Source organism: Charadrius vociferus, unplaced genomic scaffold (assembly GCF_000708025.1).
Source record: "Charadrius vociferus isolate BGI_N301 unplaced genomic scaffold, ASM70802v2 scaffold325, whole genome shotgun sequence".
NCBI lineage: Eukaryota > Metazoa > Chordata > Aves > Charadriiformes > Charadriidae > Charadrius > Charadrius vociferus.
The window spans coordinates 4,496,041-4,522,909 of NW_009648526.1; the positions used below are offsets into that span (position 1 = coordinate 4,496,041).

At 39.9% G+C, this 26,869-nt stretch overlaps 1 protein-coding gene across 1 annotated transcript in view; it reads left to right on the top strand.

Moving 5' to 3' along the window:
* TJP1 (tight junction protein 1) overlaps positions 1 to 26,869 on the top strand; it is a 154,239-nt gene that overhangs the window by 97,586 nt on the left and 29,784 nt on the right. Inside the window, exons 2-8 of the mRNA XM_009885753.1 lie at positions 11,561 to 11,617; positions 19,261 to 19,385; positions 19,601 to 19,703; positions 21,139 to 21,418; positions 22,028 to 22,131; positions 22,868 to 23,036; positions 23,399 to 23,543. Of these exons, the coding sequence (XP_009884055.1) occupies positions 11,570 to 11,617; positions 19,261 to 19,385; positions 19,601 to 19,703; positions 21,139 to 21,418; positions 22,028 to 22,131; positions 22,868 to 23,036; positions 23,399 to 23,543 (974 nt within the window). The 5' untranslated portion in view covers positions 11,561 to 11,569. The remainder of the gene's footprint in view (positions 1 to 11,560; positions 11,618 to 19,260; positions 19,386 to 19,600; positions 19,704 to 21,138; positions 21,419 to 22,027; positions 22,132 to 22,867; positions 23,037 to 23,398; positions 23,544 to 26,869) is intronic.

The following is a 26,869-nucleotide window of genomic DNA, read 5'->3' on the forward strand; positions in this document are numbered from 1 at the left end:
AGTCTTACTTTGATAACAATGAGTCTTCTTTTGCCTTCTGAAAAGAAACATTCTTATCTTTCAGATTTCTAATAGTATAGCCAGGGTTAAGCTTTAAAAAAATAAATATCCCACTCTGTAGCTGGCTGTGAATAAGCAATTGTTTGTTACCCACGAAGGCAGCTAGGGTTATCGAAGTGATTGCGTGTATGTCGTTTCTGCATTTGTAGTCAATGAATAACTCGCCAGTTTTTATTTTGTTAGCTTCTCTTCTTGCCTGCTGCTTTTCCACCTCAAGAAAGCCTCACCAATGCCAGACTGATTCCTTGATCCAGTTAAGAGTAGCTTTGCAAATAAAGGAGGTACTGTGCCCTGAGGATGAGAGTAGCCTTAAGCTTAGGCTTTTGCTACTCCTTAACCCTTTGTATTGTCAAGCAGCAGCTGGAAGGTGCTATTTTAAGGGTTATATACATTCTGGCAGGAGAGTTTGCTTAAAATCCTCTGGCTGCTATGTCTGTCTTCTGCAGTATTGTTGGACACCCACTCAGCTGGCTCACACAGTTAATGAAATAACCCGTCCTTTTTCTCAGACCCAATTCACCCCTTTCCACCACACTTTTGAAACTGAACTTTCCCATCACTTCAACTTTTCTTATTAGTAGTGGATGATTTTAATCAATTCATATTACATAGACACTAAACAAAAGGTTGTAATGGACTGATGAAAATGAAGCAGTTAAATGAGCTGTAGGAATATGCTCCTTGGGATGGGGGAGTTCATCTGTAGGTCTGTGGGCTACAGAATGCAATGAAGGGCATGGTATAAAAAAAATGAAGGACTCGATAAAAAAAATGAAGGACTCGTGTCTCTTCTCTTCTGCTGCACTATATTGTCCAGAATTTAAATACTGGTAGTAGTGACTAATATTTCTTAATACTTTTTTTTTTTTTCATTCTACATCTTCAACTTATAACATTACCAGTTTTGAGTTCTGTCAGTGCTGTTACTCAGTTCTGTAATTGGATGTAAGGACAGTTGTATCATGCTGATTTTTTTTATTTTTTTTTTCTCCTTCAGCACTTAGTTAATAGTTAGTGTGTTAGCTTTAGAAAGGAAGTTTTTCAGGAAGAAAGTCCTGGAGCAGACTTGTGCATATAAATGGGGAGACCAGGAGACAATTGTGGTGAAGTGTCAGATTGTTGTCTACTAGGTAGTGCCTGCTTAAACAGATGCCTCTTCCCCTTCTTGAAGGTATGTGTTCTGGAAAACTGGGTAAACGAGTACTCCATTTCATGGTGAAGTAATACAAAACTAGGCACGTTAATAGGATGGGGATAGTCCTTTTTGCTGAGGAAAAATTGTCTTCCGCTTCCCATACTTGCCTGATAAAAAAGTTCAGGAGCTTTTTCCTTGCTCATAGTTGAATAAGCCTTTTGGACACATTGACAGGAATCACTCATGTAGTGTTTGTTATCTTGTTTGCCATCCGAATCTCTTGTCCGCCTATGACCAGCAGGGTATTGCAATGCTGCTCTCATTCCTTCTCTCCCATTGAATTTGGGTCCTTTTTTTCTCCCTCTCTCAACTTACAAGCACTGCACTTTAAAAACAAGACAAAAACCTGTTGTGTTCCCTGTTACATACTTTTTTTAACCAAACCATTTGTTACTATTGACTCCAAAGTCACTAACAACTTTCTAACCAAAGTAGTTACTCTTTTTCAAAGAGCTGTAATATTTAACATTATTCACCATCTCTTTAAGCTCCTGCGTTTCTGTATCCTTGGCTTCTAACTTACTTCCTTGGAGAGCGTAATGGGAGCTTTGAGTTGGAATGTGTTCTGCAGATGCTCTAGCAGCCATGTGACTGCTAAAATTGAATCTTCTTAATTGACAGTTACCCAAATTGAGGGTGGGGAGAAATGCCATCTGCATGTGTGTGGTTGTTCAGGGGAGGGAAGGACGCTTAGTCCAAAAATTCTTGCTAAGAGTGGTTGGTTGAGATTCAGAGGAAGAAATTTTGTACCTATAAAAAGAAAAAAAAAAAAAGCACCTTACTACGCAAAGTGACATATTTTTTCAGGCTGAGATTCAGGGGAGAAAATACCAGGAAAAAAACCCTGTGACATTCTGTAACTACAGAAGTAGTTGTCAACTGCTTCTACCAGGGAAAGGCAATGTGTGTTTGTTTGGAGTACCTGCATTTCAGATCTTTAATTTTGGAAGAATTTGGTAAACTAACCATAAAATATGTTGGTTTGTTGTGGCTGCGTGGGCTTTAAAAAACAAAAGCAAACAAACAAAACCCCCCAAACGTTTTAAGGAGAAATTAACCTGTGTGCGTTGTTGTTTTACTGTCAAGCTGGAAGATGGCAAGGCCATAATTCTGCATCTGTAACTTGAACTGTCATGCAAAGCTCTTAAAAGTCTATTTGATCTGATTGATATATGAAAACCATGAGTAGGATCTTGGGGGGAAAAACAACCCTGCTCGGTCTTAGTGGGATACTGTTGCCTATCCTGAGGCTCTCATTTGATAGATCTTCAGAGTATAACGATTTAAAATTGACACCGTGCAGCGCTTAGTAACTAAGTTATGATTTTCTGGATTAGAAACAAGGTAAGAGGCGTTCTGTCTCAAACTGAGGTGCTTGAACGCTTTCATTGCTGCTCTGATGTCTAACTTCATGTTGGTAATTTTTTGGTGGCCATATCTTACACTTGTGTGCAGTTCGGCTTTGTATTTTTTTTTAATTGAAAAACAATGGTCAGGTACATAAGCCTGACTTAGGTTTCTTATTTAAAACTAATACAGTATGATTTTGTTTTCTGTGGTACTGATAACTGTGCTCTTCTCCTCCTCCTCCCACAAGGGAGAAATAAACTGGAAGAACTCCAACTAATGTTCTTAACTGAGTGATAAACGGTGAGACGGCGCTGTGTATAAGAGCAGGGATGAAGGCTGTGTCTGCAGTTGGGTGATTTGATTTGGTTTTAGGAATGTGCTGAAAGTGTGACTTACGTAGAGTAAGTTGGGACTCCAGAGATCAGCTAATCCAACCCTCTGCTCAAGGCAGTTCTCACTAAGTCTGGTTTATAGAATAATGGCAGCACAACCAGGTCAGAAGAGAGCTCTGGAGATAGATCGTCTCATCCAGCCCCATGCTCAAAGCAGGGTCAGCTACAGCAGGTTGCCCAGGATCTTGTCCAGCTGAGTCTGGAACATCTCCAAGGATAGAGATTCCACAGCCTCCCTGGGCAGCCTGCACCACCATTTGACCACCTGTATGGTTTTGAAACAACCAAGCAGGTACCATCTGAGTGGAATTTCCCTTTCCAAGTTGTCAGTTGCTGTGAAACTGTGGTCACAGCTGTGTACACTTAATGAGCTTTGCTTGTATACGTCAACATACTTATTTTACTTCGATGTGAGGCTGTTGTTTCAGCTCTTATGTTAACAGGGTTGGCATACAGACTGTGCTGTGGGCAGCTGCTGGTCATACAGTTGAGAGGAACTGATGGACAACTGATACAGGTAGAAACGACCACATACGTGAGTGTAACACTTGCACAAGCGTGATAGGAGGGAGAGGGAAACTAGGGAGAGGGAAACTAGTAAGAGGGCAGTGTGTACTGCTTAAACAGTTACTTGTGCTAAAAGAAGTGCTTTTCAGGTTGCATCCTGAGATTTAAAGAATTAAAATATCACAATGAGTTTCTTGAAGGTCTTGGTTTTGTAATTATTTGGGAAAAAATCAGCTCTGAGCTAAAGTTGGACTTTTAAGAGGAGATAAATACTTTCAGTTACATTTTAAAACTATACTCTAATTTTGGGATCTTTATGTCCTAATAATACTGACGTAGGTCAGTGTGGTAGAGAAATGACTTCAAGAAAATAAAACCAAAAGCAAAGCACAAGCTATCTGTTCTTCCCTTTGGCAGCACCGCTTGTGGAGGGGGGGGAAACATGGCTTACTACTTTGCTTTTTAGCCTTTCTGTTCTGTTGTGACTTCTGGTTCCATTTTGCTAGCATGCTGGCCTGGAGTAGTGATCTGCGAAACGTTGCTTTGCCAGCACTTTAGAGTTTGTGATCCTACGTGATTTCACTGCCAGCTGGAAAGCAACATGGAAAGAAGCAAAACAGACGAGGATCCCAAATTGTAAAGCACAGTTTTCCCACGCCTTAGATTGTGAAGCTAGTAAGCTTTGCTTAGCTGCTGGCTGATACTGTTACCAGGGTGTTTGAGTGGTACTCTTCATCTAAAGTAACTTGACCCAAGATCGTTCGAGATGTTTCTGCATTTGGGTCTTACATTCTGATTTGGTTTGCCTTCTTATTCCTGAGTGTTAGCCTTCGGCCGTTCGGGGACGATGGTATTCACTAGGCCCATATCATAAACGCTTCTATAAATACGCAGATTTAAATGGAATGATAATCCAGTCTTTAATTATTTCACTAAAATGCAATATCCCCCCAAATTTTTTGTATACTGTTCTTGTTTAGGGCTTTTTTGGAAGAAGAGTCTTAGCATTTTTTGTATTGAGCAGCAACAACAAAAAAGAGGTTTTGTGACCCTGGGAGATCAGAGAGCTGTCTGTGATGTGTGAGGCTTGGACATGAGAGGCCATTCTGGAAAAGTGAGTCATGCTGAAAAAGAAATCGGGTATTGCACAGGATGAGTTAAATACGGAGCTTTTTGTTGTGTTTTTTTTTTTTTAGTTTTAAGAGAATAGTGCCCAGAAGTCAGAGCAAAAATGTCTGAGTAAAACTGTCTTGCACAAAAATTCATCAGGAAAACTATCAGAAGGGACACTTTTAGACATATGCGATATCTACATGTTCAAAATACAGCAAGTAATCTTAGGAATTTTAGAGCAGGAAGCAGTGGAAATTGTGTTTAGTAAGGTAGTATCCCATGGAACGACATGTGATTGTGGAAGCATAGGGAGAACTGAGCAGAATGGTGAAACAGCCTAGTTATTATAAAAGTAAATAAATAATTGTTTAGTCCTAGGTTTTCTCCTCAATGTTGCTATTCATGATGTAAAGATGACTTCTGTAGTCCAGGCAGTCAGTATGTACTATTGTAATAGAGACTTTGTACTTCCAGATTGATCTAAGTGAAATTAAGTCAATTTTTTTTAACAGGTGGTGTTGAGAATTCTGTGTGTTCTTTGGTTGTTTTGTTTTTTTTTTCTTTAAGTTGGATTGCATATTGTCCTCTGAAGACCAGCTTTAATAATGTCTTTCTCAACAGACTTTTCATGAGGTAGCCTGTAGGCAAGTGTTTGGCAGGAGTGCAGCTCTTGACTAGAACTTGGGACTCATACAGTGTATGCAATGAGGGCTGGGGAAGTAAAGCAGCGTGTAGTGCAGGTTTTTTTTTTTTCAGTTATTGAGTACATCTGCTTGAGAGAACAAGGTTAGTATTTGTGTTTCCAAAATAGATGGTTGATGTCACTTCCATGGATGTATAGTCAGAAGGTGAGACTAAAGACTGGCTTCTCTGTTTCAGTGTTGAATGAGTTGGGGTTGGTTTTTTAATGCAGATCTCACAAGAGGATGTTTTAGAGGGTGTTTACTCCTCCACTTAGCATTGCTGTGTAAAAGAGATACTCAAAGAGCATCAGGTGCATGTTGTTTGTCTCTGCAGCAGTCCCTGAGCCGCCCTTTCTGATCTCTGGAGTCTCTTCACAAAAATACTTTGAGGGAAACCGTCTTTCCTCCTTGCGAAGAGCGATGATCAAGTGAAAAACCTAATATAGGCTGCTTGCGCAGTCTCGCGCAGAGGCACCGCAGTTGTGAGCGCAAGCAGCCAGCTGCCTTTACCCTGCCTTGGAGTACCCTCCTCTCTGGCTACGCTTGCTCTAGCAGTTAGCTTCCAGTATTTGAAATAGCTCATGTATCTTGAAGATACACTGTAGAGTAGATGTGGTGCGTTGCATATGCTGTGTAAAGACTCTCGTTTCAATTAATTAAATCAGACTGATAATAGGATTCTGTTTTCACTGTACTAATTGCAGGGGAACAACTGTTAAAAAAATCAATTTTTAAATTTTTTTTTTTTTCCCCCCAGTCAGCTTAATTGTGGTGAGGCAATTGGAGGGAATCTATTGGAATTTAAGGTGGCTGTAGTTATACCAGGGAAGGACAAAGGTGAGTGTCTGTGGGAAGTCTTCCTGTTTGGTGCTGGAAACAACACACAGCTCCAACTGAGTGCTGAAAGATGCTGTGTGCAGGGAAACGACCTCTTCATCCCCTGCTCTGGGCTGGCTGAGGAAGATTCAGTTTTCCTTTCTGAACTTCCTCAGGAAGCTGTTTGTTTTGGACACTGACTTTTTTTTTTTGTTTTAAAGTGAATGTTAAATGTCACCCCCTAGATACCTAACAAACCCACAGAAATTATTCTACCAGTTGCAAGTGCTAATTGTTACGATAAGCACTTTTAATTCTTGTTGCCCCAAGTGCAATCACAATGTATTGATTCTTCATTTAACATTTAATACTTTGAAGCTCAATAGCATCTCACTGCTGAAGTGGACTTTCCCAAGAATAATTGAGAATTAATTTTAGAAGCCAAATAGAAATGCAGCAGGGTGATAAAGGGGTATGAATCAGGTGTGTCATTCTGAAAAGACTAACTCTAAATATAAACATATTTCCTTCTTTTGATACAGCCTCTTACCAGTTCTTCTTTCTCTTTTCTTTTCCTCTTGCCTTGAATAAGAGAACTATTTTTCAAGGTTGCTATGGTTTTGTCAGGACAATTAGGAATGCTTTTTGGTTGTCCGCGTTTTATCGGCTGTAAGGTATACACAAAAGCTACACTGTGAGGCTGGAAGCTCGGAGCAAAGATAGTGTTCTTTATATGGTTGGGGTTGTGATCTGAGCATTCAGTTTCTTGTAGTTTGGTTGCAGTGGTTGAATGGGTTAGAGCAGGGGCTTGGATCTGTCACAGATAGCTTTCCTCTCTATTGTGTCTTGTGGAGAATAGAAACAATATGCCCCCCGAGGTAGCAGAAGTGGTTACTTCATTTTATTCTTTGCAGGACAGCTGTCCATGCTCATCCGCAAAACCGGGTTTGTAGAAATACTTAAAGTACTTTATTGTTTCCCATGGTAGGTTACTCTTGTGTTGGCCAGAGGAAAATTTGAAAATCTGCCTGGTCTAAGGTAATAATCTCATTGTCTGTAGTGAGAAATGTGTGGAGATGTACAACAGTGGATATTTAACACTTACCGTTTATTTATAGGAAATTCTTGTGGAATTTTACTAAAAAATAAGGTGATTGAATACTCCTTTGATCATGTGTCGAAACTTGATCATAATTAAGCAAACAATTGCTTAAAATCTAACTTACCATTCTTTACACATTTATCTTCTTAAGAAAATCAGTTCAGTTAAACCAAGAAAGATAATTCTAGCAAGTCCCCCTAGACTTGCACAGAAACATTGGGAAACTATTCTGGCTTTGATTTCAAGAGTACGTAGGAGCTTTGGCCTTTATCTGAGCTCTTCTGCTAGATGTAGAAGTCTAAAGAAGTAAGTGTTATCCTGCAAGAAACTTTACCTCAGGAACCTTGCGTTATTTTAGGTATGCCATACTAATTTCTCTGGCTGTTGTTCGAATCTTTCCAAATGTGAACTTGAACTGTCTTCTCAAGCCCCTGGGTGGCTCCAGTGCTGCTGCCGATTGCAGCTTTTCCAGCTGCAGTAGAGGTGAACTGAGCAATGCTATTTGCAAACCTGACAGCATCGCTCAGGCTGGTAGCCAGCAAGGCTTGTTTTTTCCTTCACGATGCTTTAAGGAACAATCTTGATGCATAAGTACAGAATTAATCCTTTGGGGAAATTCAGTCGTACATATGTGTGCGTGTGCCCAGATGCATGTGTGAAGGTGAAAGAGGTGTATGAGAAAAGGTGTGTTTTTTTTTTAAAAAAAAAAAAAAAGGCAAACAAAAAAACCAACCAAAAAAAAAACCCTCAAAAAAACCCTTTGCCCTTGAGAAACAGGAAAGAAATGTGGTGAGAAGGGGAACAAAAAGTGTTTGTTGTTGTTTGAAGGACCCTTGTGGCCCACAAAGGGAGCTTTCTGGGAAGATGTTTACTTTTATATGTTTTTATCTCAGGGCAATTTCCAAGATGAAAAAGTTGAACAAAATTTGATACTTCCAAGATTCTGAGCAAATGACGAGTTGCATTACTTCCATATTGATGAATTGCAACTTCATGTACAACTTTATCCTTTAAATAATAATAAAGAACACCCCAACCCACAAACACATCCACTTGCCATATGCAGAGCTGGGAATGCTAGTCGTTGTCATCTGTATAAGGGTGTTTAAGATGACCTTAAGGAAACTCTTCATTTTAATAAAACATAAGCATAAAATAAATCTTTTTTTTTTTTTTTTTTAACACTGAAGTCGCAATACCATCATGCTCTTTCTATTCCTTTTTATTCTAAATACATGTAGAGAACCATAGGTAATACAATATCTGGAGTTGCAAAGTTCAAGTGCTGTCAGTTGTCCACTTGCATTTCAAAGATACTTAATGGTCTCTGTAACCTTAGATGGTAGCATCTTAATGTTCTCCTGTATTCCTGGTTTCTGGGGTGTTAGGCTGTATGTATTCCTCAGCTGCCGCTGAATCATCATGATATCCCCTAAATCAGTGGTGGGTAACGTTATTTGGAGTACCAGGCTTGGTACCGGTAGCCACCAGGGCTGTCACCATCACTGCAGACCTACGCTGTCTGCCCCCACCCCTTAATTACAAGCAGTGTTTGCCGTTTCTAGAGACTAGGGAATTAAGTCCTTACAGATTCTTGAAATTCAAATGTTGCATGAAAAATAGAGCACTCTGAGTGGAAGAGCATCACAACAGGGACCTCAGCTGATGGTAGCACGAGCTAATTCTTCTGCTTCAGCTGTCAGTGAGTAGGGTGAGTACCTTCACAGGTCTTCATCAAACTTCTCAGTCTTTTGTGAGTGAATGCAGTTCTTCACAGATGACAGACTAACTCACGTAAGCGGTTTGTGTCAAAGCCAACGTCTCACCTCAGGCTGCCTTTGAACTGTTTTCACTGTTCTTGATTGGACTGTTTGGGCATGCAGAAGGAATGAAAATAACATATTACTTAGTTTGCTGTTTAACTAATGGGTATTTGATGTTTCCAAGCCTTGTGAATTTGAAATGAATGTATTAGTAAAATCTAGGGGAAGTGATAGCAATAGATGAGGAGGTGGTGTGAGCAAGAAAATGAAGAACAAGCAAAGAAAGTGGAGAGACTGAGCTTCTACAGAAAGGAAAAAGGCATTAAAAATGGGAGCCCCAGTCAACAGACAGAGCCGTGAGCACCCTGTCCAGCTTTAGAAAGGCCGGTGAGTTTATGTGGGTGGTTTTCTGGGGGTTTCTTTTGGTTTTTTGTGAGGTAGTAAGTCTTCTCAGCAGTTCTCAGAAGCATGGTACATAGGTCATTTCTATTTTTCTTAGTCATTGCTTCACTGTTTTTCTTATCTTATCCTGCTCCAACTCTGGGATTGCCAGTTCTCCCAGATCCAGTGGGAGCAGTGCTTGGCTGCTTAAACTGGGTTTTATCAGTCTTTGCCGTATCCACAACGAGCTGGTGAGTTTGCACCGTGCCCTGTGTACCAAGTGCCAACAGTGAGGCACAGGAACTCGGCCCCATGGAAAGCTGGTGCCTCGTTAGCCAAGTGGCTCAACTGTGCTGCCGAGTGCTGGACCTGCCTGGAGCTGCCTGGACAAGGGTGATACATGAGCCAGTCAGGTTAACTTCTTTGTTGATAATAGCAGGTAGAAATGAGACAGCCTATTTCAATTAAAAAGTGAATTGCAATTTTTGCACTCCTTTATTGGATTCCTCTTGCACCCTTTTCTGAACAGGAGCTACTCAAAGCTTTTTCTTTTAGGCGTTTACTTTCGGAGATAGTTCTGCACTTGTTGATGAGATGCTTAGCCTGAGAAGCTCTTGCCAAAACTAAGACAGAATGAGAGCATCAGAAATAGGGAAGAAAATCAGTATTCATTAACCGTTTAGCAAGCAAAATGTTCTGTTTTGTTTCAAAGGTGGCTTTGTGTGTGTAAATTGTTGCTGGTTTAATATATATTTGGTCTACTTTTCAAAAGTGGAGAGAAATAATCTAATTCTGGGGTAGAGTTGAAGCAATTTGTAATGCAAAGGAGTAGCATTTGGTACTGAATGCGGGGGGGCGGGGGAAGCTGTTTGAATGAAATATATCCCAATTAAGTTGCACCAACACTTTCAGGAGAAGTGAACCCTGAAAGAGAAATGAGCGGTACTGTAGCACATCCTAACCGTTGAAATTAGAGCACAGAATAGGGAGGGAAAAAAACCCACAGCTTTTTGGACTCCTGAGAAGCACTCATTTTTTTAAACCTAGTTGCAATCTCTGATGTGATGAAATTTGGTAACATTTTCAGGGGTATTGATTGTGAGAGTAAATACTTCTGCTGCTGTACTCTAGTATAATACAGGACTGGATTAGAAGGTAGGGGTACTTCTTGTTGTAGTGGCTGACTTACTGTAACTGAAACAAGGTTAAAGCAGATTTTCAAGAAAACAACACTGCCGTATTGCAGAGATGTTCATGTTCCGATTGTGTTCTTTAGTTAGTGGATTGTTTGCTTACGAGCGGGGAGGGTGGGGAGCAAAACCCTGGACGCTCCCTCTGGAAAGGTGGGAAGTGTAGCAGCAGGGTAGCAGGAATTCCGTGCTGTTCGCTGTGTGTTTCCTGCTGCCTTTCTGCCTCTTCTCAAGCCTTTGGCCCTCCTAGTTTTCCCTCCCTCACGCCATCTTTGCTTTTCAAATGTTTGCTTGTCGTGGCGCAGTAAGCAGTGCAAGTGTGTCTGCTCTCTTAAGCAGAAATGCAGGTATGTAAATATTGTCATAATGTTACTGTTTAATCTAGCTCCCTTAGAGAGGACCTTGCTTATTTCTGCACTGCTACTGTTCACCAAAGAAATTAGCCTACACTAAGCTGTGGAGTCTGTTAAATGTGACCTGTATGCATAATACAGTAGCACAGGTACTGTAATTTATAGCTGGGTGTTCATGAATTAGTGGCAATCCGCATACAGTTAGAGCAAGCAAAAAGAGAATGTTCACAAAGAGATGAAATGTATAGGTTAGAATATAAATACAGCTAATCACAGTGGGAAAACTGGAAGCGGGCCTTGGACTGCCTTCATTTACTGTATACTTAATGAGCAACCAAGCGAGCCTACATCACAAATGTTTCTTGTAGTCCTTCCCTTAAAAGTTCTTGGTAGCTTCACCTTCTGAAATATACAGCGATTAGAAATCTATTTTGCCTGTTCTTCCCCTGCCCCCTTCCCTGGGAGCACGGGAAGTTCAGATGTGACATATAAAGACAGGAAGTGTGCAAAAAATGCGCCAGCCCTACTTCTCTGGGGCTACTCATTATGAATATTAATGTCGCTTTTGAGTGTAAGTTTCTATTTGTGGTATTATACAGTCGTTTAGTACGGCTTTTGATGGTGAAGTCTAATCTTTGGGTTTTTCTCTCCTTAGAGCACAACAATGGAAGAAACAGCTATATGGGAACAACACACAGTGACTCTTCACAGGGTAAGTTCGTACAATTGGTTGTGTGTGCTGAACGCAGGATACTGGTAGCTTTTGAAAACAATAGGAAAAAGCCAGATGTCAGGAAGTAAAAGGAAAGGAAACTGTCATATTCCTTTGTTTAAATTTAGAAGTGTTGTAAAAGCTCCATTTGATAGTAGCTCTATTTGTTTGTTGGGTTTTAGAGATAAGCTTCTCCCTACAAATAACCATGCCAGAAACAAAGCTTTAAATTACTTCTGTACATAACTGAAAGTAGTTAGAAATCTAAGTGGTCATGAACGATTGTCCTGTAACTATACTTAAAAATTTTTGAAACTTTATTTGCAGGGGCATCAAACAGTGTGGTTAAGTATAAATAAACGTGTTCAGAACTGCCTTATTTGCTTGACACGTTCTTAAATTAGTGGCTGAAAATAGTGATTTTGGGTGGTCAGAATGTGCACTTTACACAAAGGAACGTGTACTAAGAATCAGTGAATAGAAAGACAGCTTTTGCATTCAGACAGACTCTTCTCTTATTTGAATTACTCTTAAATTGATTTCTGATGGTAGCTATTGTGAAGCTGTACGAGAGGTAATGAGTTGCTCAGGGAAAGTCAGAACAAGGTGGGATGTCATTTCTGGCAGCGGCTTAGTATTGAAGTGACTATGGAATCATGGCCCAAACAGCTGTCTACATTCATTCCAACAAAATGAGTTTTCTCAAGGGAGCAAGTTACATCATTTACCTTCAGTTCCTCAGCATCGAATCAAGGCATTTTAGAATTGTAGCATTGATCAGATGAATGGACCTTTGCGACTAAAAATGTGTATGAATAGATCAGCTGGTCAGATAAAGTGTTAATTCTATGTACAAACCTATTATCTGTTGATTCTAATAAGTTTAATGTTGTTGATTTGAAAATAACTATTTTAGTACCTGCACTCTTAAGAAAAGAGCAGTTACGCTCAGTTTGATGAGAAAGCTGTCTAACAAGGTACCCTGTCTCTAACTGCAACCACACATTGAAAAAAAAGTATAAGTAAAACCAAACGGGTGTAGTGATACTTATCTAGGCTACTGCTCAAGCTTCCAACAATTTTTAGGTCAACAAGTTCTTGAGCAAGAAGTAGTATTTCTATATGTAATTGCCTTTTATGTTTTCTTCTTGAAACTGCCCAGTCATCCCTGGAACCTGTGTAAACTTAGAATTTTTTTTATTTGTGTTACTGGTAAAATTAGTAGTGTCTTATTCAAAAACAAACAAGAAATGCTGTAGCAATACAAGCTTGGCTAGTAGACTTGGTAATAGCTTAGCTTCTCTTGAAGGGGATGTTTTTCTGGTTAATTGGAGCAGTAACTTCAGTGAAACCTGAAAAGTCAGTACGCAAAGGAATAATGAAATGCTGCAATATGGGGTTGCCTTGAACAAATTTTGAAATGATAGATAGGAACTAGAAATCATGTCTTTGACTATTCTGAAAGCACAGAAGCCCTTGTATAATGTAGAAGTGTGATTTGATTATAATTCTGCCAACTGTACTGGTTCAACTGTTTTGTTAGCTGAGTAAATAGCTCTCATTTAGATGTGGAAGACTGATGGCATGTACTGTTAAATGACTTTGATGGCATTAATTTAGCCAATTAAAAACAAACAAACAATGTTTCGATCTGCCAGATAACAAACCCAAAACTCTTATGCTAATGTTAAGTAAATTGGTGCTTAGAATTTATCCTTGGCGCTGGGAAGAGGACTTAGGAGAGCGACTGCATATTTGCTTGTGGGGGTTTTGATTTTTCATTCCATTTGTGACATTCTTGTAGTGTTAGATTATCAAGTAAATGATGTTGCTTCAGTTTAGTCGGAAGGAGTGAAATGCAGCCAGATCTCAGTTATCCTCAAAGATATCTAGAAGTTAATAGAATGGGAATAGACTCAAAATGCCACTCGTGAGTGGTTGTGGAATATTTTCTGTGTGAGTTTATCTGCCTCACTTGGCTAAGCTACAGAACTGCTAGAGACCATCTACTGTTAGCTGCACAAAAAACATTTTGAAGATCTGAACTTGCTTTCTCTAGTGAGGCTGGCTAAAAAGTCCTTCTGATTTTGGCTTAGCGGAGGGCAGTAAGCTGACTGTGAACATTTAACACATGCTGAATTTCTACAGGGTGGATGCAAGTCGGGCTGCACATCACTCTGGCTTCCTGTTTTATTGGTATGCCTGCGAAGCTCATGGGATTCACCAAAGTTTTTTGTACATTCTGTCAGTATTTGCCTTTGGAAATGCGGCTAGACAAGTCACTGGAAGAATCTAATCCAGAATAAGTTTGTCTGAAGCCTTAGTAAGTCCCCCTGGGAGAGGCAGAGAAGTCCAGAGTTGGTGTCAGTCTAGATCAGCTCTTATCTCTTCACAAGTACCTGCTTAACGGCAAGCAGATCTGCCGTCTCTCCCAGTGCCCCAACGAAACTACGTAACTGGTTTCTTTTTCCATTTTAATTGGTTTTTATTAATGGTATTTGTTCAAAACTAGTTAATGAGGAAGGACCGCTAACATCTACTATAATGAGCAGCCTTAAAAGTAAGGGGAGGGAGAAATGCAAGTAGGTTGTTAGGTGGCATGTGTGTTAGCAAAGATACATTTATTCCTGTTTTGAGACTCATTTTTGCCCTGTTGGTAATTCCAGCACTGACAGTTTTACTTCATTTTAAGCCTGTGCTCTTCTCTACTGTAACTCCATTGCTTCTGTGTATGGCAGAGTAGAATTCTTCTAATTCTTCTTGGGCTTCATAGAGGCAGCCAAAACTGTAAAAGAAAACACATTTTTAGTAGTAATCATCAAATTTTAGGAAAGTAGTTATCATTTGTGTGCAATGTCTTTCTGAAGAAAAAAAACAAAAAGCCACATTAGCAGGTACTACATAAGGTATTCTGTCTGTGTAGCCTACTGATTAGCTTTTTTAACATGTCGCTGTGTGAGGTATTAAGCATTTTAAAAAAGTGTCTGTGTTGTTATAGGGGGCAGTTACTGATTTATAAGCCAGTTAACAGCAGTTCAGAAGTGTTGTTACACACCTTGAAAAGATACACGTGTTTTGTTTTTGTTTTTGTTTTTTTTTAACATATTTTGATCCTGTAATGGCCCTTTGAAAAGGGGGTAGTATGGTATATAAACTTTGGAAGATGAGCCTTACAACAGAGAAGGGAGCGCTTAGGGAGTTCCTGTTGAAGAATGCAGCTTTGCTGACTTCTTTTGAAGGGTTTCTTTCTATCACCTTTACTTTCCAGAGATGTCATTACAAATTAGGGACAGCGTATACTTAATTCCGGTATTCACAGTATACATGTGTCAGTTCAGGCACTCTGGTAAGGTTCAAACATCAGATTTTTATTTTTTTTAATCGTTCTGCTTCAGGTATCTTAGAGAATCTGGAACAGAGCATATAAGCAGTCTGGCTGTGCTGTGATTTAACAGCAGCTGGTGAATTCCAGCGCTATTGTCAAAAGACTTAATAGAAACTTTTGGGGGAGGAAAGGCTTGAACTTCTAACCAAGAGGTTTTGTTCCCTTTCTTTACTACCCTTCCAACTTCCTGGAGTGCTACCTTAGCTATTAAGAGATTGAGCTGGTCTCAAGTTCAGTTAAAGCTTATCAGGTAGCTGCAGTTTATCTTTGATTGAGAGATCTTCTGGTTCTACATACTTGACTGTAAAGGACTTTAAGGAGGAACCATGCACTTCTATATTATGTTGGTTTCTTCATACTTGGAACTCAAGTTCTGTGTGTCTGTGCTAGATGTACCTCCTGCCCCCAAGGAACAGAAACCAGGTATGTACATGCCTTTCTGCTTCTCCCATGCTGCTTTATTGTGGGAGAGCAAAATAGTATAGTTCTTTTTTTTTCTTGTGGTGTCACTACAACATCTGACAGGTGAATTTGTGATGTGGCAGATTTTTTTTTTTTAAAAAACAATTTTAGTGAAGTTATGTGTGTATACCTTGTATAATCTGTAGTGATCATCATCTCTTCCCCCCCCCGGCTTGTCTAGGAGCTAGGTTCAGTTTATTGTTTATCTCTAAGACGATGCTAGGCAGCAGGATAAAATGAGAAGTACTAGGGTGAGGTTTGCTGGAAGGTTTCTCATTTGAGCTCTTAAATTTTCAAAAAGCTTTGGGATTTGATTGAAGTTTCTAGTGTGGAGTATTCCTTAAGACTTTCACTTATGTTATTAGAAAGCCTTTATCTGACTTGTGGTCTTTTTTAACTGCTGTCTGTATATGAAACTGCATTGTTTCAGGGCTTCTTGAAAAGAGCATTAAAGTATGAGACTAGTTGTCTTAATATTGGTGATTTGGTTTGCAATTCTACTCTAAAAAAAAAAAAAAAAGAGTGGCAAGCAGCAAGTTAACATTTACAGTGAGTTTCTGCATGTCTGCTGGCCTTAGCCTGATGACTATATTTCTTTTCATGAGTGGAGAACTATGAGAATTTTTTTTTGTTGATGGTGTAAGGAAAGATAGAGAACATTTAAACGAAGTTTAACATAAATGTCTTTGTTATCTCTCTTCTCCCTTTCCTTCCCAACCCAAATGTAGTGCAAACTGAATTTGGTTTGTTAGAGCAATGGAAAACTGAAAGATGAAGCAGTGGCATGGGAAAAGAGGAAGTATTACTGTTCTGAAAGGGGTTTTTGTTATATATTTTCATAGGCTGTTATATATTCTCTTTGTTTACTATTTAAAAAATAAAACTGAAAGAAAACCTCAACTCTGGTTATAAGTAGTCATTATGATGCTTTAAACTGTCCTCTTGTGTGGCACAGGGTTTCACATAGTAATTCTTGAAACTCAGCCATGATTTCTGGTTGATCTGTCTGGAATGTATCTTGGAATAGATGTTCAGTCTTCCTTAAATGAATTAAAATCATTGTAATGGCATTCAGGTGAAGTCCCAGTCACTGGAAAAAGGGAAACATTTTTAAATGGGTAGAAAAGAAGACCCTGGGAATGACAGGCCTGTCAGCCTCACCTCTGTGCCTGGGAAGATCATGGATAGATCCTCCTAGAAGCTATGCTAAGGCACACAGAGGACAGGGAGGTGATTTGAGGCAGCCAGCATGGCTTTACCAAGGGCAGGTCCTGCCTGACCAGCCTCATGGCCATCCATGATGGAGCAACTACATCAGTGGACAAGGGAAGAGCTACAGATTTCATCTATCTGGACTTCTGTTAGGCCTTTGACATGGTCCCCCACAACATTCTTCTCTAAATTGGAGAGATGCAGATTTGATGGGCAGACTGTTTGATGGATGAGGAATTGTTTGGATGGTCACATCCAGAGGGTAGTGGCCAATGGCTCAATGTTCAGATGGAGATAGGTGACAAGTGGTGTCCCTTATTGGTCTGTACTGGGACCAGTACTGTTTAATATCTTCGTCAATGACATAGATAGTGGGGTTGAGTGCACCCTCAGCAAGTTTGCAGACGACACCAAGCTGAGTGGTGGGGTTGACATGCTGGAGGGATGGGGGGCCATCCAGACGGACCTGGACAGGCTGGGGAAGTGGGCCCATGTGAACCTCATGAAGATCAACAAGGCCAAGTGACAGGGTCCTGCAGTCAGGTCCGGGCAGCTTCTGGCTTCAATACAGGCTGGGGGACGAAGGGATGGAGAGCAGCACTGCTGAGAAGGAGTTGGGGATCCTGGGGGGTGAAAAGTTAGACAGCCGCATTCTGGGCTGCACCCCCAGCAGTGGGGCCAGCAGGGTGACAGAGGGGATTCTGCCTCTCTACTCTGGTCTGCTGAGACCCCACCTTGCAGTGCTGTGTCCAGCTCTGGGGACTCCCAACATAAGAAGGACAGGGACCAGTTGGAGTGAGTGCAGAGGAGGTCATGAAGATGCTCAGAGGGCTGGAGCACCTCTGTTGTGAGGACAAACTGGGAGAGTTGGGGTTTTTCAGCCTGGAGAAGAGAAGGCTCTGGGGAGACCTTATAGCCCCTTCCAGGGCCTAAGGGGCCTACAGGAAAGATGGGGAGGGACTCTTGATTCAAAGACTGTAGCGATAGGGCAAAACTAAACTAAACTTTTAAAAGAGGGCAGATTTAGACTAGAGAGAAGGAAGAAATTGTTTACGCTGAGGGTGGTGAAACCCAGGCCAGGTTACCTAGTGATTTGGTAGATGCCCCATCCCTGGAAATGGTCGCGAGGTCAGGTTGGACGGGGCTCTGAGCAGCCTAATCTAGTTGAACGTGTTCCTCCTCGTGGCAGGGATGTTGGGACTAGATGGCCCTTAAAGGTCCCTTCCAACCCAAACTATTATATGATTCTATGAAAATGAATGTAAAAAAAAAAAGCAGTAAGGTGTACCCTTCTTTACTCCTCCACATTTGTTAGACCAGCTTATTTTCTTCATACCCAGTAACAGTATTTGCTAACTGTTGAAATCCATTTCTGAACGGTAAATCTCCAAATCTTTGGTTTAATACTGTATGGTCCTATTCACTGCTTACAGGCTAAATCTGGGCCATCTTTTTATGACCTCTGTTTTGGGGAGAAATAGGAAACAGGTTTTTTTGAGCAGTAATTGCTGTCTGAAAAGCTGAATGTCGTGTGTCTTACAGCCAGACACAGAATGCCATGTTCATTCTGCGTTCACTGTAAGGCTATGAAACTCATTGCTAGAGCTGGGTCACGTTTGTCAAAAAGCCTGAGAAAGAAAGGGATAAGTCTGCCAGCATGAAGTGTATGCTGTGTGAAAGGGAGAGGAGGAATTGACTGAAAACTGGTCTTTTCCATCCAGTGACTGTATTTTGCATAGTCAAAAACTTCAAAATAAATTCTTGAGCAGAATACAGCATTTAAACTACAATATCCTTCTGACGATGTTTTCTGGGCAATGATGGAAGAGCTAGATAGTTTGCAAATGAGTTATATTTAGAAAGTTTATTTCCCACTCTCACTGCTTCCAGGCAGAAATGTAAGCATCATTGTTATATCTTGAAATATCTAACGGGAATAACTTTTCAGAGGCACTGACCTTGCTGTAGTGGCAGGTCACCCTAGAGGGAAAAGATTGAAGCAAATTACTTTTGTTAAGATGCAGATGATTTGCAAGTGCTGACAAGGTTTTGATGTATTTAATGGTACAAGTGATCTTGGTCTTATTCCTAAGAACTGAGCCTGCAGTCATACTACTGTGTGCCACGATCCTGTCTGTTCCTGAGCGAAGTGAGGTCAAGCTGGGTAAATACCATAATGTGAAACTTCAGAGCAAGTGTTGCAGGAAGTGGTACGGGTTTGGATCGGTATCTCAACACCGTGGCAGTGTGTTGTGCTTACTGTTGATGGAGGTCTTCCTGATGACCCCCTGAGGGCCAGGCTGTAAAAGTACCAATGGGAACTCTAATATTTTGTTCTTGGGAGAGATTGGGTAGTTAGTGTGAAACTCCTTGCCTTCTAAAAGTGTGTGTGTGTGGGGGGTGTTGTTTATTTTTAATCTCTCTCCTGTTCTTGGATTGCATAGCGTTGCATGGTTCACTGATCCTTCTTTCTTCTAAAAAGTTTTATTTGTCCCATAGGACCTTTTTGTGTTTGACATAGGAATGTGAATTTTGACCATGTAAATAATAGAAGGTAAAAATATTTCTTTTGTTAACATTATAGGCCCCTGGATTTGGATTTGGTATTGCAATATCTGGAGGAAGAGATAATCCTCACTTTCAGAGTGGTGAGACATCAATAGTTATTTCTGATGTGCTGAAAGGAGGCCCAGCAGAAGGACTGCTACAGTAAGTGCCAAACTACACCTGGATCCTGATGTGGGGCATTCATCTTTGTCAGTGGTAGCTTAACCTCTAAATTGTTTTGCTCTGGAGATACCTATCTGTAACTGTTTGTGTAGTAGCTGTATAATACAAGTAGTTTGTTCAGGGATGCCCGTTCCCCAATATTTTCCCCTTGGCTTAAAGTATTTATACCGTGTATTGTGATGTTTTTCATTTAGGGAAAATGACCGTGTTGCAATGGTTAATGGCGTTTCGATGGATAATGTCGAGCATGCATTTGCTGTGCAGCAGCTGAGGAAAAGTGGGAAAAATGCCAAAATTGTAAGTGAATGTCTTGAAGATTTAAAGATTTACTTAAATTCTGTAGTTACAGAGCAAAAGTGAAATGGTGGAATGTCTGCTGTGAAATACATGCATGATGCAAGGCATGTGAATAATATCTGTGTGATGCCTCGGGTTTAAGTGATGATCATGACATGTTTATCATGTGGGTCACTCAGTTTTGATGTTTTTTTTTTTTTAAATGTGAATGGTAATGTTTAGGTAGTGTGGCACTGGATATGTCAGACTGCTTTTTTTTATGGTAAAGTTCTGTTTGCCTAAAGCTCAATTCTCAGCTTTGTTTAATATTTCTTTGCTTTCTTGAGTGCACTTCTATCAAGTTTTTCAAAGGCTGGTGTAAGCTAAAGGACTTTACCCGCTATTCAGGCACTGACATAGTTATTCTTATGCTCAGTAAACAGTTTGCCAAAATAAAGTGTAATTACCTTAATTCCTATAATTTTGTAGGCTTATTCAAAGTGGTTGGCTTTTGAACTTTGCAAAACAGAGCAGGCCATCACTAAAGGGTAGTAATCCAGCTTTCTGTAGAACTTTGAGATTTATGTTACAAAAAATAGAACACAAATGCAGCATGTTTAACAATTTGTTAATTCGGGAAAACAGACCTCTGGGGTTTGTAGGAAAGCTTTTGTGCTGACAGATTTCTAGTGCTCATGTGCTTTAATACAGCTGCAAAAAATTGTGTTTCACATTTGTAGATTTAGCAATTCTTTAAAGCTCACACAAAACGAAATGTGTGGCAAGCTGTGCAGGGCTTCTAGTATCATAAGTATTTGGTGTGCAGATTTATGTAGAGAAAAGCAATTAACGAAAACTTTATGGTGTAACTTGGTTCTGTTCTGTAACAAGTAGCAAGTAAACCTCGGACAGGGTTGGGTCTTACTCTGGAAACAGCTGTTAGTGCAAACCAACTTTGCACTTTCAAGGGGAATGTTGCCCTTCCTCTGTGGCTTGCATAAACATTGGTTTGGAAGATTGGGAGGCTTCAAAGTTGAGGAGAGTTACTGTCAATAACACACTGAGTATACAGGAGATTACATGTTAGCAAAAGAAGTGTTTAGCAGTGCCAGTAACTGATTTGTGGGTTTAAGCAAAGAGGGAGGGTATACAAATATACAGCTCTGAAGACAATGTCGTGTTATGCTACAACAACGGCTGTTCTTACCCTTTTGCCACTTTTGTGGAAGCAAAAAAGGACTAAAACATCTGTAAGAACAAACAGGCTTCTAGTAACCTGTATTGATGAGTCTCCTGTATTAATTGGGTAGAATTTTATAACGAGGAAGAAAGAATTCGGAGCATTCACAACACATCTGTATGTTTTCTTTTGAGTTTGGGGATTAGCTTGGCTTGCGATATTTAGTAACACCATTAGCGTTACACAGCCAGAGGCTGATGCCGTGTTTGGTTGTAGACCATCCGAAGGATGAAGAAAATTCAGATTCCAGTGGCTCGACCAGAACCTGAACCAGTTTCTGAGAACGAGGACGATAGCTATGATGAAGAGATTCGTGATCCAAGAAGCAGCCGTGGTGGTCCAAGTGCCAGCAGAAGGCATGAGAAGAGCTGGGTAAGAGATCGAAGTGCTAGCAGAGAGAGAAGCTTATCACCGAGATCAGACAGAAGGTCGGTTACTTCCAGTCAGCCTGCAAAACCTACCAAAGTAACACTGGTGAAATCGAGGAAGAATGAAGGTAACTTGTATGTAATTGTCTTGCTACTGCTTTTGCTGGGTTTTAAAGGCCAACTGCTTCCGTCGGTGTTGCGTTAAGGGCTTCGTGGCCTGTACAAACAGCCCTGTTAACAGTTTCTTTGTCCACTTTACAGATAGCTAGCAGCAAACTTAAAAACTGCTATTGTATTTCTGGTGGTGTTTTTCATATTCCAAAATACATGTGCTTAATTAAGGGTAGAGTATTATATAGTGTAAATAGAGCCCAACTGTGCACCTGACATCTGGTAGTCAGTGGCTACATACCTTCTATATACTTTAGTTGAGTCTTCAGTGTCTGTCTTGTTTGAAAGAGGGAAAATTGTAGGTAGCATCTAAATTAAGCTATTGAACAACAGTTATGATTACAGGCAGAGGTAGAAAAGAGATTGATATAATGGTAAATCCATGGCGTAATTCCAGTACAGCCCTTCATGTGCCAAGGTCACTGTCTTCTGTGTTTTCAGTGTAACAGTTATGTAAAGCAGTGTTGTAAATCTTCAGATACCCCTCTCCTTTTTTTTTTTTTTTTTTTTTTTTTTAACTGTAGCTTCATCAGTTTTCTTTTTTCTTTTCTTGCTGTTATATAAAGAGTATGGTCTACGGTTGGCAAGCCACATATTTGTGAAAGAAATATCACAGGATAGCCTGGCAGCAAGAGATGGCAATATTCAGGAAGGAGATGTTGTACTGAAGGTATAGTAAATGGTGGTGGTGTTTGTTAAAAGGGAAAACTCATTGAATAACTGTTCTTAGAATCTTAATAGCATAATGATTGTTAGCAGAAGATGCATCTTTTTTCTTACTAAATTATCTCAAAGATGAGTAAATTTAAGTATAAATTAACCTCTAATGGAAGGAAAATTATAAAGTCTTTTTGGTTTTTTGCATTATTCCCCAGGCCGTATTCAAACAAATAGTGCTTACTGTAAATGCATAATAGGAAACATTTGGGATGGTATGAGACTTTGGCCCTACGTGCTTAATTATATAATATAACGTTGTGGAATTGTGCTGTTGAACAACACTAAAACTTGCCTTCCCGTTAAATTTTGACTTTTGTAGAAATCAATATACCCAGGGATTTCTAATTAATACTCATTATTTTTATTTCAAGATGCTGCTGTAAATGTGTTGGTGCAGAAAAACATACCGTTGCTCAGTCTACTGAGCAGAGCAATGCCGGTTCAAAAAAGATAACCGACATTTTAAAAGTTTTGTATTCGTGGTAGAGACTTTGAAAGATGAAAATAATTTTCTATATTATGCTGTAGTTTGGATGTCCCGATAGTATTCCATTGTATTGTGGTAATTTGATAAATATCTCTAGCTATTTCTGAATATCATCAGACAGAAAACCACTACCTTTACTGGAGATTCACTGTGGGGTTTTTTTTAAGTTCATATCTGCTCTTTTCTTACTCTGTTCCAGATAAATGGTACAGTGACGGAAAATATGTCCTTAGCAGATGCAAAAACACTAATAGAAAGGTCAAAAGGCAAGTTGAAGATGGTTGTTCAGCGAGATGAACGAGCTACACTGTTGAATGTCCCTGATCTTTCTGACAGTATTCATTCTGCTAATGCTTCGGAAAGAGATGGTGAGTATAAATAAACTTGATTTCCAAAGGGAGAGAAGAATTCCCTGTGTTGTGAAGAAGTGAAATACCTAAGTGGGATGAGAGGGTGGGGAGGAGAAGAGTTAGGAGTAAGATTGTCACGTGGGCAAATTCTTGTTTGAATGTGGTTGAAATCCACACCATCAAAAGCAGAGGAGAAAAAGATACAGTTCTTGTTCTTGCAATTGTTCTTTCAGGATTCTTAAGTTTAGTTGTTTTGAAATAATAAACATAGATTTAACATCTTCATAAAAATTCTCTGCAAAAGCTTATTTCCATTTGAGCAGGTCATGCCACCATTTTAATTATAGTCATTTCATGAAAAAACAACTTTTATTTAACAGACATTTCAGAAATTCAGTCGCTGGCATCAGATCATTCCAACCGATCACATGACAGGCCCCGCCGCAGTCGTTCACGATCTCCTGACCAGAGGTCAGAGCCTTCAGACCATTCCAGACATTCTCCACAGCAGCCCAGCAACGGCAGGTGATGGTAGCATTGTATTATTTTTAAATCAACTCTTTAATGTGACATGTAAGTTGTAGGAATGCTTGGATTTATGCCGTGTAACAAATGTGATGCAGAGCTATGGTAGTAGTAATATGGCGTATTTTTTCTCAAGAGACGCAGCTGATAATGATCCAAATTATCTTAGACTGCAAGAGAAACTGAACACTTAATTTCAGCGTTATCCCTTTTTTAAACTTAATCTTGGAGCATTGTTATATGAATGACAATATAAGTTTGACAGTGATACATGTTATTGAAGCATATGTAGTTATATTTTGGTTCTAGAAAGCAGTTAGCTGCAAGGATATTTGAGACTACTAGTAGCACAATTCTATCGAATGTCCAGCCTGAGTAAACCTGTTGAAATCTTGCTTTATTTAGGCATAGGCTTTTTATTTTCCTCATGAGCCTTCTTAGTTATCTTATGTTTCTGAATACATTTAATTCCTACAAAATAAGGTGTATTGCATGGCAGATTTAGCTTTTGGACTGTAGCTTTTAATATTTGAACTTGGTAGCGGGACATTCATGATAATTCTGAAGTAGGTAAGTCTAATTTTGTATGAATTCGGAGAGAAGTAATCCGTTGTTTAGTTTGGAATTTTTTCTTCTGCCATGTGAAACTTTAGTCTTGAATAACATAAATCTGTCCTGTTTTGCTTTTCCACAGTTTGTTGGAAAGGGACGTTTTAATTTATTGAAATAGAATTTCAGTGCTGGATTGTAGATTCTACTAAATAATTGTAAGAGGAGAGTTTATGTTCCGAGTGCTCGTAGATCATGGAGCAAAACTTAGGACTGATCTGTTGCAAATGGCAAACTCAGAGCCTCTATTTGAAGATTTTTAGATGCTGTCAAAAATTCTGAAAACTCAATTGCAGCTGGCTGTTCTGTAAAACTAAGATATGGCTGATTGGTTATAAATAACATTTTGTTTGCCTAAGGGAAAAGAGACACGCGCACCTTCGAGGTTTTTAGAGTCTTTTAAGGGTTAATAGAACTGCAAGACAGATCTTAGCTGCATGTACGCCTGGTTGGGGTTATGGAATACAGACACTTTTGCTTCTCTTCCATGTATGTTGTTTAGAGGGACCACAAGGCATGAGAGTTTGTTTTCAAGTGGGAACGCCATATTAGTGGGAAAAACTTAAAAGCACGGTCCCTGATGCAGGGATTTGATTGTGAAGGTTGCAAGGTCTCTGTCAGATTTAAAACCTTTAGTTCTTGACATGCATTTCTAACGCAGTGTGAAAAGGGCTTGTGAAGGGAGGAAAAAAAATCCATCAAAACTGAAACTATGCCTGACTCACCCCAGTGTTAGTGCTTTCCTGTCCTATTACGGTGGTTTAGGTAGATGGTCACTTCCTCCCTGCGGACTACGCTGTCAGAAGAATTAAATCCTTCCTGAGAAGGAACTTTGAAGTTATCTCAACTTTGAATGCATCCGCTATATCAACTTTATGAGCAAGAGCTACCTTGGCATGGATTGACTTCCTGTTGGACATGTCCCTTTAAAGATCAGAACGTCTGGCCCTGAGCCACAGAAAGAAACATGTTAAAAGCAACTTCTCTATGGAGTGGTTATTTGTGCAAGCTCAAATGTGCTGTAAGATCAAATTAGTTGCAACTGCTTCATTTCTTAAAATTTGGTGAGAAATCTGGAGGGGGGAAAAAAAGCTTGAGAACAACAAGCTGAGGAACAAAAGGTACAAAAAGTCCTCAAACTAATCTTAAAGAGGACATTAAAAATGTATTGAAGATTGAGTCTTTATTTAGACCCTCTTCTGCCAAGTGTTTTTCTTTTCATTAGGAGGGAAATTCCAGGGGAACCCTCTTACTCCTTCCATACAAGCTGAACTACAGGCTGACGCTTGCAGGTGTCGGTGCTTCAGTAGTGTTTTGAGGTCCGGCCAGGTCTTCAGCGTTGTCCGCCTTTCAGTATTCCATACTGGTACATACAGCAGGGCGCCTGCAGTTTTCCTGGATGTAGAATTTCTGTTTTGCTATTTGAACATTCTGTCAAAGCATTAAAATAGCACTTGTAGTTTCCTTTAGTCCAGAGGAAGTTCACAGATGTCTCTTGAACAGTCTTTCTAAAGTCTTTCTAAAACTCAGATTCTATAACATGTTCTTTTAATTTACTAGTAAAAAGGACTAATTGCACTTCTATGTGTTTTTTTTTTTTTTCACTTGTGGAGGATTGCAAATTATCCATAGTCAGTCTTGAAAAGAATCCAGAGAATGAATCTTGCAAATCTCCAGATACAGATAAATACACATAGCTCTGGAGACTTGGAAAATGTATAGCCAGCTGATACTGAATTAGGTAGTAAGTGAAATATAAGATACAAATATGTCGTGGCTTCAAAGAGGAGCTCTCCGAGCAGATCGTGTTTTAAAGGTTAAGTATAGTTTTAAAAGATGCATATAATTTTAAAGATGCAGAACAACAACCGTTTAGGCAGAGGAAAAATGTATCTTAAATATAGAATGTCAGCTAACATAAGGTAAACTTGTATAATCTGTTAAGACCTGTACTTAAAAAGTGAGACTGAGCAAAAGAAGTCTCTGCACCCTAAGTTGGGAGAGTACTTAGGGGACAAGTATCATATATAATCTTTCTTCCCTATCTGGTCTTACTGGTTAACAAGTTGTTGAGCTAGTTAAGCTTTTGGTGTGACCCATCCAAGACCAGTGGCACTTAGAGCCGGTTGCTGGGGGACCTGCCAGATGACATCAGGGGCTGCCCCACACCAACTGACACAACTCCCGCTTGGGAGCCTTGCTTCTGTATGCCTGCCTCACCTGGGCTCCAGCAGGAGCAGGGTTTTCGGAGATGTTCAACACTTCAGCCTCAGCAAGACAGATGTGGTAGCTTGAAGAATTCCCTCTGGAGGTCATCATAATTTCTGGAAGGATGAGGTTGACTTCTGTAATACAGTTGTCAATTTATGTATAGCATGAGAGATTTGTTCTGCCAGTTTCCAAAGCAAGTTGAAAAACTGGAATATAGGACAAAAATCAACCCTGTTGTGAGTGTACTTAGGACGATGCCTCTTGGCTCGTACTGTCTTCTCATGCTAATAGTTTGAGATGTGTTAAAAACACATTGGGAAAGAGCCTGCATGTTCACGTTTTTCAAAACTCTTTCTGTGCAAGCATTCCAAGGGTGTGTTGCAGACAATCTTGTTTTGTTCTGAAGTCAAAGCCACAGTTGATGGCACTAGTGTGTAGCTGACGGCATTTTGTGACTGAAGGTTATTTTAAAATGGCATACTTTAAAAAAAAAAAGGGGGGGGGGG